The sequence below is a fragment of the Pogoniulus pusillus genome, chromosome 32 (genome assembly GCF_015220805.1).
Source record: "Pogoniulus pusillus isolate bPogPus1 chromosome 32, bPogPus1.pri, whole genome shotgun sequence".
NCBI lineage: Eukaryota > Metazoa > Chordata > Aves > Piciformes > Lybiidae > Pogoniulus > Pogoniulus pusillus.
In genome coordinates this window covers 8,730,468-8,744,532 of record NC_087295.1, presented here as the reverse complement: position 1 = coordinate 8,744,532, position 14,065 = coordinate 8,730,468, and the positions used below count along the sequence as shown (strand labels likewise).

Genomic DNA, 14,065 nt, shown 5'->3' with positions numbered 1-14,065 from the left:
CACTTTTTTTCTCATTCCCTGTGGACATTTCTCACAGTTGGTAACCTTCCTGTTTCCAATAGGTTTTTGAGCAGTGGAAACTCAGCAATGTGTTTAAGTATTTGCATTTTGTGTATATATACAATGATAAGCACTGAGTGGATAACTTATATGATCCCATGTGAATCTGGGGAGACATTATAGTGACCTTCTAGTATCTGAAAGAAGCCACAACAAAACTGGAGGAAAGACTTTTTTACAAGGGCTTGTAGTGATAGGACAGGAACAAAGGCTTTAAGATGGGAGAGGATAGATTTAGACCAGGTATTAGGAAGAAATTTCTTACAGTGAGGGTGGTGAGACACTGGAATAAGTTGCCCTGGGAGGTTGTGCATACCTCTGCCCTAGACACATCCAAGGTCAGGTTGGACAGGACCTTGAACAATGAGACTAGTGGGAGGCATCCCTCCGACAGCAGGGGGATTGGAACTGGATGATCTTTAAGGTGCCTTCCAACCCAACCCATTCTGTGAAATGAAATTGAAAAGCATAGATTTCATAGCAAGGTGTGTACAGAAATACACTGGCGAGGTGCCTTCTAACTTACCAATATTTGTGTCTTATTACCACTTTATGGCAAGAAAAGTGTTTTAATGAAGTTTACAGTTAGAAGTTGTATTCCCTTTGATACCTCTGCTAAATTTAAAAGGTTTGTTTGCCTTTTTTTTTTTTTTTTTTTTTTTTTTTGTGGTGGTTTCTGCATTCTGATTGCTTAAAATCTCCTGTAAGCTATGTTGTAGTGAGTAAAGTTTGAACAAACAGTGAGACAGGTGAGCTGCAGATTGTGTTACAGAAGTTATATAATGGATTTGCTTTTTGATCAAGTAAACTAACAGAAAATTGTGAGGTGGAGGGAAGACTTAAGGATAGAGGCTTATAGTCTCATTTAAACTCCAGTTAGCACTGGCATTCAAGATGTGTTAACTCTGCCTTTCAAAGTACATCATATTTAGAGCAGGGAAAAGCAAATGAGTGGAAAAGACATTGTGGAAATGTAGACCAGACTAGTCACTCTATGTGCAAATTTAACATCAGAGAGTTTGTTGAGTATCTCTGAGTTTATGACTTAATATGCTCCAGTAAATGATACAGCTAAATGACTCTCTTTTTTGTGCATGTTTCCCTTGATTAAGTTGTTTACCTCAGTTATATAGTCAGTAGTGCAGTATGTCTATTAGGTATGCTACAGTAAGTTATGCTGTACTGAAGTCTGTTACTAGTTGCCAGCATTATGTGTGAGACTTCATATAAATAGCTGGTGGAATTCACATGGAAAAATGGTTTGTGCTTTTTCGTTTTGTTCCCTGGAAAAATGCTTCTGAAGTAATCTATGTTGGAGTGGAAATGAAGCTGCAAATAGATCAAACCCAGTTATTTTGAAAGGCTGGCAAAAAATACAAAACCTGTCTTCAGATTTAGGGAGTTCTGTAGGTGTTTATATCCTTGAACAAAAGTTACTTTCATGAAATTGGTTTTGAAATGTCACTGCTTTCTGTTCTCTGCTCTTATACCCACCAGCTATGGATTCATCTAAATTGTTAATCGTTTGAATGCTTAGAAATATGCTATTATATGCTCTTAGTTTTCTTCTGTGGTGTTAAGAACACAGCAGAAAGTCGTCACCTATTAGCTGAATAGCAGTAATCAGCTCTATCTGTTCTTTCAGTCTGCCACACTTAGAAAACGAAATGAATTCGCTTAAACCATGTTGAAAACATAATTTATTGAACTGTGAAAATTGCCTCGAGTAGAATCACTGCATTTTACTGTGAAAACAATATTTGTAAATGCTTCATTTCTTGCCTTAGGAGAGCATTTCTCTTAGCACTATTTTTAACCAAGCCACTATTTTTTGATCTTTTTGACAAAGAAAGGATAGATGACGTCAAATACTGGAGGCTGATATAGAATGTAACACATCTATATTGTGCTATGTTCTGAGGTGCATGCATAAAATCAAAAGGCTTTTAGAAACAAGAGTACAAAAGGTTCAAGCCTTTAATGTGTATTACAGTTGCCCAGAGTGGTGGTAGATGCCCCATCCCTGGTAGCATTCCAGAATAGGTTATCTTGGGCTTTGAGAACGAGGGGCAGTGGTTTCAAAGCAGAGAAGTGTAAATTTAGATTGAATGTTAGGAACAAGTTCTTTACCGTAAGAGTAGTGGAACACTGGAATGAGTTGTCCAGGGAGGTTGTTGAGGCTGCATCCCAGAGATATTCAAGGTGAGGCTTGACAAGGCTCTGAGCAACCTGATCTAGTTGATGTCCCTTCTCATTGCAGGCAGTTTGGACTAGATGACATTTAAAGATCCTTTCCAGCCCAAACCAGTCTATAATTCCATATCATGGCAGAGGTTATTCTTGGTTAGTTGGGTCATGTACAGCAGTGCTGTTAAGTGGAACTCGAGGAGATAGGAGACAATAAGCTCTTATGAGCTTTACCCAGGTACTTTCAGTTTCAATAAACTGCTATATGGGAAAGACAATTTGTCCTTGGAAGTTATTTAAAAGAGTATTGTTAACTATCACAGCAATATGATAAGCTCCAGATTTATCTTACAGATAAGGATGCTTATTTGTAATGCATTTATGAAAATCATTTCTCTCATAGAGGATCTCCTAATTTTCATTTTTAATGTCATAATAAAAACACATAGTTCACAGATCTGATTTGGTCAGCTCAGCATGAAAGAAAAGCTCCTTTAATTCTTCATCAGGAACACAGAGCCTGCACCGAGTCTGACTGTAACAAATTTAATAAAGATAAGGAAAGAAAACCAAAACATTTTCTTTCACAATTATATTTCAAAGCCCCACTGATGACAAGAAATGTAATCATTTCTTGTGAGAGCACATTGTAGTTTCCATTTTTAACTGTCTTTAAGAAACTGGCCAGATTCAAATCTTTCAAAATTACATTTAGATAGTATTTCAAACAACAAACACACACTCTGCTATAACTTTTTTTGCTGATCCACTCTTTCTGTTGCATTCTTTCTGCTCTCCAACAGCAGTGTAGCTGGAGAAAAGCAGGTGGGTGGGAGAAAGGTGAGCAACACTTGGCACAAATCCTTGTGAAGACCAAACCAAACTTTTACAGCTTTTCTAGTGAAGCCTGTAGTTTGTTTTAATGATGCAGCATTAGTCATTCCTGTCCCTATTGCTGGCTACAGAAAGATAATTAGCATCTCACTGGCATTCCTTTTTCAACTTTTAGCCAGTTGTGGGACTGGAGTGGTCCTGCACAGCAAGAGGAGGTGTGATTTGTGATGTTCTTTTTGTTTTGACAGCAAAATACCAGTCAGACAGGGCTTAGAACCCTGATTTATGATGGATGAATGTATTCCACCTTCACTGAGCTTTTTGGCTGTTTGTAGAAGAGCTGCAGCAGAGCCTCAATGAATCATCTTTTGTGCAGTTGTGTGTTCAGATATAAATGCTGTTAATCTCTCTGAAATAACGAGGATTAATCACCAGGCAAGGGCCCGATGCACTGCTTGGGCAGCTCACAATTTAGCTGTGTATAAATCTGGATGCTCATTTACCTTTTTCTTTCTGTTTTTGCCTCTTGCCCTGACAGGTGTGTGCCCAATCACTGTGAACATGGTGGCAAATGCACCCAGACGTGGGACAGCTTCAGGTGCAATTGTGATGGAACTGGATACAGTGGTGCCACTTGCCATAACTGTAAGTCCTCCTGCACTATTGGGGTTGCAGTGAAGCAAAGAAGACATATCTTTAAAAAGTCAAAGTCTTTCTCTCTGGGTGCTAAAGATCCTAAATCCATTTCTGAAAGGAAATGCTGGCTAAATCATATTCACCTTAACTACATAGGGATGTATTTACACAGCACCATGCAAGGGAGAAACGCAGTACAATGGTTTGAGCTGGATGTGCTGAGAGTGGAGATGGCAAATCTGCTCTGAGCTGTTGTGGAAAGATCTTTACTGCTGCTAGAGACATGTTGGTTCAGTTGCTAATCTTGAGATGTGTCTATACTGATTATTTGCCCTTTCAAAATCCAATTATTTACTCTGTTGTTCTGAGTTTCTCTAATAAGATTATTTGCTATGAGGTCCACATGCCCTGAACTATTAAGGCACAAAAAAAAGGGGATGGTGGGAGGGGAAGAGAAAAGATAGTTGCTCTTTTGATAGGTCCTGAACAGTGCATGCTGAGACAGCAGGATATGTCTTGTGTTCCTTCTCTCAGACACTGGAAGGAGATTTTGGTCTGAAAAGTATATTCTAAAGCATTTAGAAGATGCAGGGAATGTATCCAGTCCTTACATTCCTTCCTTTCACCTTTAATAAACAAGGTTCTCATATGGGGAAGAGACAAAAGTCTTTCTGAACAGGTGAAAAGTTAAAATTAAGCCAGGATTTACAGATATGTGACTTGAGAAAACTTCACATCTCCAGGGATAGGGATTCAGTTGTCTCCCTGGGCAGCCTGTTCCAGTCTTTGAGAGCCCTTTCAATCAAGAAGTTTCTTCTAATAGCCAACCTAAACCTTCTCTGATGCACTTGAAGCCATTTCTTCTTGTCCTATCACTTGTTACTAGGGAGAAAAGACCATACACATTGTTCTAACCTCCTCTCATGGGGATGTAGAGAGCAATGAGATCTCCCCTCAGGCTCCTTTCCTCCGATCTTAGCTTTAGCTCCCTCAAGCCACTATTCTGAGGGAATATTCTTGCACTGAATTTCCAGTAGCCCTCTGTTCTTCTTTAATTTCACCTTCAATCAAACACTGCCCTCTATTTTTACAGGCATGTAGCCTCCATTTCTTCAAGAATAGTGGCCAGGGAGTGCTTGCTTATAAATCTTGTGGTTCAATAGGAGGGGCAAACATGCTGTTCACCACCTGTGTCCTGACAGTTTTATAAAGAAGCAGTAGGAGAAAGACAGCCCTTACTTATTCCTGTCATTGGAAGAGGCATTGATTGCATTTGAATATACAGAGAAAGCAACTTTGTTAAAGGAGAATGTGGCACCGAAGAATCATTTTGGTTGGAAAAGACCTCTCAAATCATCAAGTCCAACCATTCTCTAACTCTGCCAAGGCTGGTGCTAAACCATATCCCTTAGCGCCACACATCTGTGGCTTTTCAACACCTCCAGAGCTGGGGATTCAACCACCTCACTGGGGAACCTGTTCCAGTGGTTGAGAACACTGTGATAATAGCTAAAATGTTGCATGTGATTAAGTTGTGTTCTTGCTGTGTTTTGCCACTATCACAGTAACAATTCAGTAATTAACATGGTAATAGGCTCTGGCTTCAAGAAAACAATCACAGAATTGTGGAATTTGGAATGAACCTCTAGAGATCATCTAGTCCAACCCTGCTGCTAATGCAGGTTCACCTAGAAAGGTTGCATGGGCTTACTATGTCCTGGTGGGTTTTGAAAGTCTCCAGAAGTCTCCAGTTAGCTAATTGTTATAAAAAAATGGTGGGTTTTTTTCAGTGAATTAAGAAAAATCTTGTAGTTCAGGTCAGAATTTATTTTAGAGCTGTAGAAGCTGTATATAAGCTTTGCTAAAAAGCCAGAAATATGTAAAGAATCATCACAGAATCACAGGAAGATTTGGGTTGCATTTTTTTAGCTTGGCAAAGTGATGTTAAGTATTTTCAAACTGAGGTTTTGAACCAGTGTATTGGTTCTTGGTTTCCATATAATGGACTTTTGCATTCTCTGCCTTTGTCTCCTCATAGCTTGCTGTGAAGAAATGTTAGCCTATATTTTGGGACATGATTCAGATTTAACGAAGAGTAAAGCACTAACCTTCTCAAAATGGTAAATACAGTAAATGTTATGGTTTTACTCTGTGATCTTAAAGGCCTTTTCCAGATAATTCTGTGGTTCTGTGAAGTCTAATGGACATGGATATTTTTTTTCACAGGAGTGTTGGTTTTCTTCCTAAAATGAAACATTGTCTTAATAATGAGTGTGTTAGCATCTGGAAATACACTTTGAGTTAGAGACATTTGTGCTACACCCACTGTAGAAGCTGTGCTGTTTTAGATTCCTAATTGTTGGCAAAATCAGCAATCTGCATAGGCTGTGCTCTTCAGTGAGTCCTCCACCAATTAGCTTGTAAGGATTTTCCTGTGTTTCCATAAATGAAGAAGCACTTGAAACACTAGACTTCCTACAGTTAGAGTCCAGCTAGGGAAGGATAGGATGGCAGTGGTATTTGCATGTCAGCAGGAAATAATTCAATAGTGAGAAAGCAAATGTGGAATCTAGCAAAAATATGCTCTGTGTTTTACTTTAGGGGAAATAAATAAATAAACAAACTGTTCAGATGTGTAATCATCCCTTTAAATAAGACTGGAGACTGGAGGAGTTCTGAGAACATTGCAGTTGTTCTTTGTCATCTCAAAGAGAATTTGTTAGGAGAAGCATATTACTGTATTGTTTGATAAGACAAAAGAATTCTCTTCACAAGTCATGAATTATGTCTATGTCAGAGCTTTTTTCATCTTGTACAGTTTAATAGAGGGAAGTGGAAAGTGTGAGTAAAGAATGGGAAAACAATTTGACAACAAATCTGTCTGCTGTGGTGTGCTGGTTTTGCTGGGCCATGATCCTAGCAGCTCTAAGCCAACCAGCACAGCTAACTTAAGTTGGCTCTAGATGTATCCCAGACCATCAGCATCACACTCAGAATAAAGGGGGAAGTTTACAGAGAGGGGAGCCTCCTGCCCGAGGCTTCTTGCTTATACTTGGACTCCTCCTCATCCTGCTCCTCTTCCTTCTCTTGAGGACTGACTTCCTGGATATTGTACCTGCTGCACCTGGGCTCAGTATGACTGTATCTACTTTATGTTGCCACTGGCATCAGTTTTGTGGTTTCTTCAAATCTATTTTTATTTCAACTCTTGGGTCTCCTTTTCCTGATTCCATTCTCTGCTCTGGAGGTGAGTCATCAGGTGACAGCAGCTGCTACAGTTTAGCCTCAAAGACAGGCTGTGTTGACAGGAAGCTCATTGCAGCTGCAATTGAGGCATGCTATCCTACCCTCAAGCTCTCCTGTGGGCAGCCTTGTGTCCAGCCTTGTCTCCTGCTGTCCTGGTGGGACTGCCTGAGCACCTGGCCTGTTAATTCACCTTGCCCGATGGTTTCTTGGGCTGTCAACCTTGCCTTGACCCAGTATGGGGGTAGCAGAATGGTGGGATGGCACCCTGTCAGTGAGGGCACAGCCTGTGCAAGGCTTGTCTGCATCTCCTGACTTGTTCTCCTTACATAACAGCTCCTGCTGGTTCCTAAAGACTTTCATCTCTTTCTTTTTCCTTTTTTTTGCCCTTTCTTCCTTTTCTCCCCCTCACTTTTAGCATTCTGCTTAGATTCTAGAGAAGTGGAGGAAGCAATTTATTATTGATACCACTTCAAAATGGGCAGAAATGCCAGCTTTAAAGCACTGCTTCTTCTTGCACAGAGTGTTCCTGGGCACTGTGGTGAGTGATGTTGTGCCAGACAAGGGTTATGATTTTACAAAGGTTGGAAGATCAAATGGTGTTCCTCCCATTGTCAGCCTAGGACAGAGCCACACTGGATTTCTCTGCCCATCAGCAATGCTTGCCACTTTCAATGCTTAATAAGAAGCAAATACTGTCCTGGGATTCTCCTGCTACTAGCTTGTTTCCTTTGCAGGAATCACATTTCACTCCTGAGCATCTTCTTTGCATGTCTTGCATGCACATCTTTTTAAGGGAAAATTAGAGCTAGCTACAGAGTGCATCTCCAGGTATAGAAGAGAGGCATGTAGACCCTGGTCTTTAGCTCTGCTCTGGTTATGCACAGGGAGCTGACTGCTCGGTGACTTCTGTGGCAGTTTTATTGCAGCCAACAACCTGATGAGTTGTGAAAATATGAAAGGAACTGTCAGTAGGGCAAGAACTGAGTTGCCTCCATTTCCCTCCTCCCCCTGTCTTCAGGTGTTTCATATTATTTGCTACATGTGAGGTGATTTGCCTCATTTAGGGTGATGGAGGACAGCTGCTGTGGAATGTGCTAGTGGGGATGAGGAGCTCTGCAGGGAGGTGGGCAGAGAAGTTACTCTGAAGAAAACAAGTCTGCAGAAAGAGTAAGTGTGGTTTTGGGAGCTGAGGGGCTTGAGGAGGCTGGAGCTGGGTAAGATATATATGTACTTTACACTGGGGGTGGGGGAGAGAAAAGCAGTGAGAAAAGAATGATCATCTCTTTAGGCATTGTTACTACAGAGTAAGCTTGGTAGTAGATGGTGTGAGAAGAGGAAGGATGGTTCCTTGCGCCTCCACCTCATTCTCTTTTGAGCTGAAGTTTGGGTGGTTTTCATGAAGGCTGTGAGCTTTTGAATTGTTCCTTGAGAACCCCTACTTGAACGTTTTCTATTTGTGACCTGAGTCAAGCAAAGTAGATTCTGGAAGGTGAATAATAGGAAGCTGAAGTACAGCAGTGTGGATGTGTCAGAGTAATGCTGATCTTGGAGTAGCAGGGGGGAAAATTGAGCTAGAATTTCTGAAATCTTCAGATAGAGGCTTTTGTCTCTCCTGCTCTTAGCATGCTCTGAGAAAGCACTTTGAAGAACTGAATGTTCTCAGCCAGTATCAATTTATTCTTTCCCCACACTCTACACTAGCCAAGTGTTCAAATTCACTAGGTGCTCTGCAAAACCTCACTGCTGGGATGTTTGTCTCTTTGGTGTTGAGTATATTGATTGTCAAAGCCTGTTTGTAAAGACACTGCTTTTGTTTACCAGAGTTTATTAAAAGGCTCATATAATCAATATGCTAGCTTCCCAAAGAAGCTAATCTCTTTTCCAATAATGCTTTTCAAAGGAAATGTCATCCTAATTTATAATTGTCGTTGTGGATTCATCTTCTGCTAGTTATTATGTGTTCTGAAAGGATTTAACATAATGCATTTCTTTCTCTGTGGTGGAAGGCAATTATTAAATTACCTCTTTTAATTAAAATATAGCTTTAACATGAGGATGGAGTTGTTTGGTGTAGTCTGAGATCTTGCAGTTTTTCATGTGTAACCTGTAAGCCCCAAATTGCTGCATTTTTTACCTATTCCTGCCAAATTGGGAACACTTGAGGGGGTTTTTTGAGCTTGGGGATGTTGTGTATTTTTTGGTCTCATACTCCAATATTTATTAGTTAAAAAACCCAAAACAAACCACCAGCTTGTTCTTAGTTTTTCTGCCTTTATAGTTACTTCTGCTACTAATTGACGATTTCAGCTCAGAGCTGCTCTGCACCAGGTGTTTGTGAAATGCAGGGTGTGTAATAAATTGGAAGCAACTTGCACCTGCATTTTAAGTAAATGGATGGAGTCTGTGTTGAGGACAGAACAGGCTGCAGCTCTAAAATGAGCCATGACATTAGCACTGTTTGGTGAAAGCTAAGTGGCAAAAATGAGCATTAGGATACAAAGCAGACTATGAATAGTCAACCAGCAGTAATTACCTTGGAATTAAAAACAGATGGAACAGACTCTATCAGGATCTTAGAATCTCTTCAGTTGGAAAAGACCTTTAGGATCATTGAGTCCACTCATTGTCTAACTTTACCAAGTCTGGTACTAAACCATGTCCCACAGCACCATGTCTCAGCCTCTTCTAAACAGCTCCAGGAATGGAGACTCAACCACCTCCCTGGGCACCAAATTCCACTGAGAACTCTTTCAGTCAAGAAGTTTCTTCTAATATTCAACCTAAATCTCCCCTAGTGCAACTTCAGGCCATTTCTCTTGTCCTGTCTCTTGTTACTGAGAAGAGATCAATACCTACCTGACTCCAACCTCCTGTACTTGTAGAGAGCCAGAAGATCTTCCCTCAGACTCCTCTCCTCCAGACTAAACAATTCCAGTTGCCTCAGTCACTCCTCACCAGACGTGTTCTCCAGACCCTTCAGCAGCTTCACTGCCCTTATCTGGACATGTTGCAGGACCTCAATGTCTTTCTTGTAATGAGGGCCCCAAAACTGAGCTCGGTACTCAAGGTGTGGCTTTACCAGTGATAAGTACAGGAGGACAATTCTGTCCCTCATTCTGCTGGTGACACTGTTCCTGATACAGGACAGGATACTGTTGGCCCTCTTGGTCACCTGGGCACATACTGCCTCATGTTCATGTGTGAAAAAAGAGTGAAAGGGATGAAATTTGGCTTTGAGTTTTGGCTGTGTGTAGAGTTGATCTGTCTATATGTAGTTTTTAAGTAAAAAAAAACAAGTATCATGATCACTTAAACTTAATTTCTGCTGGGTGGAAATATATTCAGGTTCCAGTTCAATAACAGTATGGCATTAGGGTCTAATTTGGAGCATTTTCAGTCCCTTAATTCAATGACCTGGTTAACATATTTAAAGCTAACCAAACAATATGCTTGAATTTCAGCCTGTGTTTGGGGAGGTTTAGGTATTGGAGGAGTTAAAGTCATTGCAGGCAACTGTAACCTGTGCTTTATTTTTCTTCATAATGCACAGCCAAATGCTGATTCCAGGGGACAGTTAAAAGACAACCTGTAATTAAGAACAGATAACTTGAACAGCTCCTGTATGCTGGAAAACCAGTCAGAATTAATCATAGCCGAAAAAGGACTCTACCCATAAAGACTTCAAAATTAATTAGCTTTTTCTTAAACTTTTCCATTAAGGCAACCTAGCATATTGCTTTCTTCTCTGTTAAGACACTTTTATTGCAAGGAAAAAAAAAAAAAAAAAGGCATTAAGGTGCTGATATTAAAATCCTGCTGTGTTTTTCCCTTTATAATGTCAAGCATTATAAAGGGAAAAACACATTTTGAAGCCCCTCTGTAGTTCTGGTTCTCTCAGGAATGTGAGAGAATGAAGCAGATGCAAAGAGCAGCTGTAAAGATGCACAGTGGTCAAATTAATGAGAGCTTCCTCAGACATTCTGCAGTCCAGCAGGCTCATCACACGCTGGGCTGCATCAAAACCAGCATGGCCAGCAGATTGAGAGAGGTGATTACACTGCTTTGCTCCATGCTGCTGAGACCTCTTCTGGAGTACTGTGTCCAGCTCTGGAGGCCTCAGCCCAGTGGAGTCATGTACCTGTTGGAGTGGGTCTAGAGGAGGCCACAGAAATGATCTAAGGGTGGAACCTCTCTTCTGTGAACACAGGGTGAAAGATTTGGGGATGTTTAGCCTGGAGAAGAGAAGGCTCCAAGGGCACTTTATTGCAACCTTTCAGGACTTAAAGGGCCCTGTAAGGAAACTGAGGGCAGACTTCACAGAATCACAGAAACATCCAGGTTGGTTGGAAAATACCTTCAGAATCATCAATAGACCTACTCAATCTATAACCCTACTCAACAAGATTCACCTGAGCACCACATCCAAACAGTCCCTCAACACATCTGGGGTTGGTGACTAGAGCTCATTTTAGTCCCTGACCACCCTTTCCTGCCTCTTTGTAGTAAGGCCTGTTGCAACAGGGCAAGAGGTGATGGCTTTAAACTAGAAGAGGGAGATTTAGACTAGATACAAGGAAGAATTTATTTTATATTGAGATGAGTGAGATCCTGGTTGTCCAGAGAGGTGGCAGATACTTCCTCCCTGGAATGCTGAAACAGGCTGCCCAGGGGAGTTGTGGAGTCTCCTTCTCTGGAGATGTTCAAAACCCACCTGGATGTGTTCCTGTGTGATCTGATCTAGATGGTCCTGCTCTGACAGGGAGGTTGGACTGGAGGATCTTTCAAGGTCCCTCCAGCCCTTAACACTCTGATATCTAACCATTCTGGATCAGGTTGTCTGGGGCAACGAGTAACCTGTTCTAGTCATAAATGTCCCTGCTGACTGCAGGGGGTTGGACTAAGTGACCTTTAAAAGGTCCTTTCCAACCTAATGGGTTCTATTCTGTGCATGCAGACATTTTTCTCTATCCACATGTAATTCTTTTTTATTATGTATAAATTCAAAACAGGGATCAAACTGATTTTTAGTTGTTTGCCATTGGAAGGGCAAACACTGGATAACCACAGAGGGGAGCTGGGGTATGTAGCATTGCTATGTGTGTTACCTAGTGTAGAAAGGTTTGATGTGTTCTACCTTTGTAATGGATTTTTCACCTCTGTGGAAGGCAGGATGATCAATCTGTTAGAACTGTGAATTGACAGTGAGCATGCATAGATTCAGTTCTTCTGGTTAACATTTCCCTGTGATGTAAGTGTGGGGCAAGTTCTTTCTCTTTCTCACTTGTGTAGTGTTTTTCCTGATTTGGTGCTTTTTCTTCATTTATAGAATGAGAATAATGATGCTCTTAAAGTGCTCTGAGACTTGTGAAAACCATTACAAGCAAGTCAGCTTTTGGAAAAGAAAAAAAGCTTCCAAAAATATATAAATCCTCTGATCATTCCAAAAGTTTAATGAGAAGAATTGATCAATGTAAAATCAAACCCCCATTTATAATCTGCCAGACTGGAAGCATGCTAAGCTTCTAATTCAAAACCTCATTTTGAGAAAGCAATGCATTAAGAAAACTACTGGAACTGGAACTGTCATATTTCCTGGAAGAGAAAATGGTCTTTCAAAAACTGCTAACCACCTCTGGTTACTGCCTCGTAATAGTGTTGGGGCTTGTGATAAAGGGGAATTGGAACTAAATTACCTTTAGGGTCCCTTTCAATGCAAACCGTTCTGTGATGACACTATGAACATGCAAGATGCTTATGCTTTAGGTAGTATGAGCATCTCCTACTATTTCAGCAGAAATAGACTCCCAAAGACCTTCCTGCTTTTCCCCATGTGTATGACTAGAGAAGTGGGACATAAGAATTTTGCCTGCTGTAGATAATCTTCTGGAGAAAGCAGAGACTTTGCAATCAACTCTGTGTCATGCCCTAGGTATAAGACTGGACTGATGGCTGATTGCCCCAAAGAATTGAATGTCCAGGCTTGCTTTAGCAGGAGATGCTCAAGTCTTCTGGAATACAGCCTTGAAAATTGAGAATAAATCATTCAGACTTGATGCTCAGGTGTTGTAATATCTGGTTTGGCACAAGCTGAAGCCATGGCAAGTGTTCCACTTGCAGAAATAAATGGAGAAGGATAAGGAGAGACAAAGCACAGAAATTCATGGCAAGGTTGACAAAACATGGCAGCTCAGTTTGCTCCTGCTGTTTGCTGTGGCTCGTGTGGGCTAAATGGGCATTTGTGGATTGAATGGGGTGCTTTGCACAGGATGATTTGCCTCGACTAGTGTGACAGCATATATCTTTACAACAGAAGGTGTACTACACTCATCTGTGGGCAGTATTCCAGATGGTATTTTTCTGTCACAGTTTGATTCTTGTTTATGAGAACTACCTTTCTTGAACATCACTGTCGTTAGTTTTCCACTATCACTGAATGCCAGTATGTTGGGGGTTGGAAGGTACCTCTGGTGATCTAGCCCAACCCCCTGCTACAGCAGGATCACCCACAGCAGGTTGCACAGGAGTGTGTCTAGGCAAGTTTTGAAAGTCTCCAGAGGAGGAAGCTCAACAGCTTCTTTGGACAGCCTGGTCCAGTGCTCTGACACCTCAAAGCCTTGAACAGTGGATGGTTTTGGCAGCTCTGCATGCCTGCCTTGACCTTCTTGACTCCGTCCAGAGCTGTGATGGGGGTTTTATGTAGTTTTGGTGTGGTGTGGGTTTTTGAGTTTTACTCTCCTTCCCACTATAGAATCACAGAATTGTTAAAATGGAAAAGAGCAGCCTTATACCCAAGAGCTCTGTGATAGCTGGACTATGTCCTGAGTTGCCAGCTGTAATTTAGGTTGGAGACAATCTGGGCCAAGTTGTGGGATTGAAGTCTGTGAGCAGAAATTGGTGTTTGATATTATTCATACTCCATAACCCCTACTTTCAAGTTTAATCTTGGGTCAGATGATTTAAAGTTACCTTGGCTAGGCAAGTTATTTAGCAACCCTAAGGACAGGTTACATGAACTCCTTAAATATTTTACTGCAGTCTGGGGAATCCTCCAGGTGTGTTTGCTTTTAGCTAACTTTATGGGAACATGGAAAATAGAACTGCT

The 14,065-nt window shown here is 41.1% G+C and overlaps 1 protein-coding gene across 12 annotated transcripts in view; it reads left to right on the top strand.

The window, feature by feature from the left end:
• CNTNAP2 (contactin associated protein 2) overlaps positions 1 to 14,065 on the top strand; it is a 1,124,907-nt gene that overhangs the window by 795,538 nt on the left and 315,304 nt on the right. For all 12 annotated transcript variants that reach the window (XR_010308041.1, XM_064169555.1, XM_064169553.1 and 9 more), the window contains one exon: positions 3,620 to 3,726. Coding sequence is in view for 11 of the 12 variants with exons in the window: in XM_064169555.1 (XP_064025625.1) it covers positions 3,620 to 3,726 (107 nt within the window). In the remaining variant the exon portion in view is untranslated. The remainder of the gene's footprint in view (positions 1 to 3,619; positions 3,727 to 14,065) is intronic.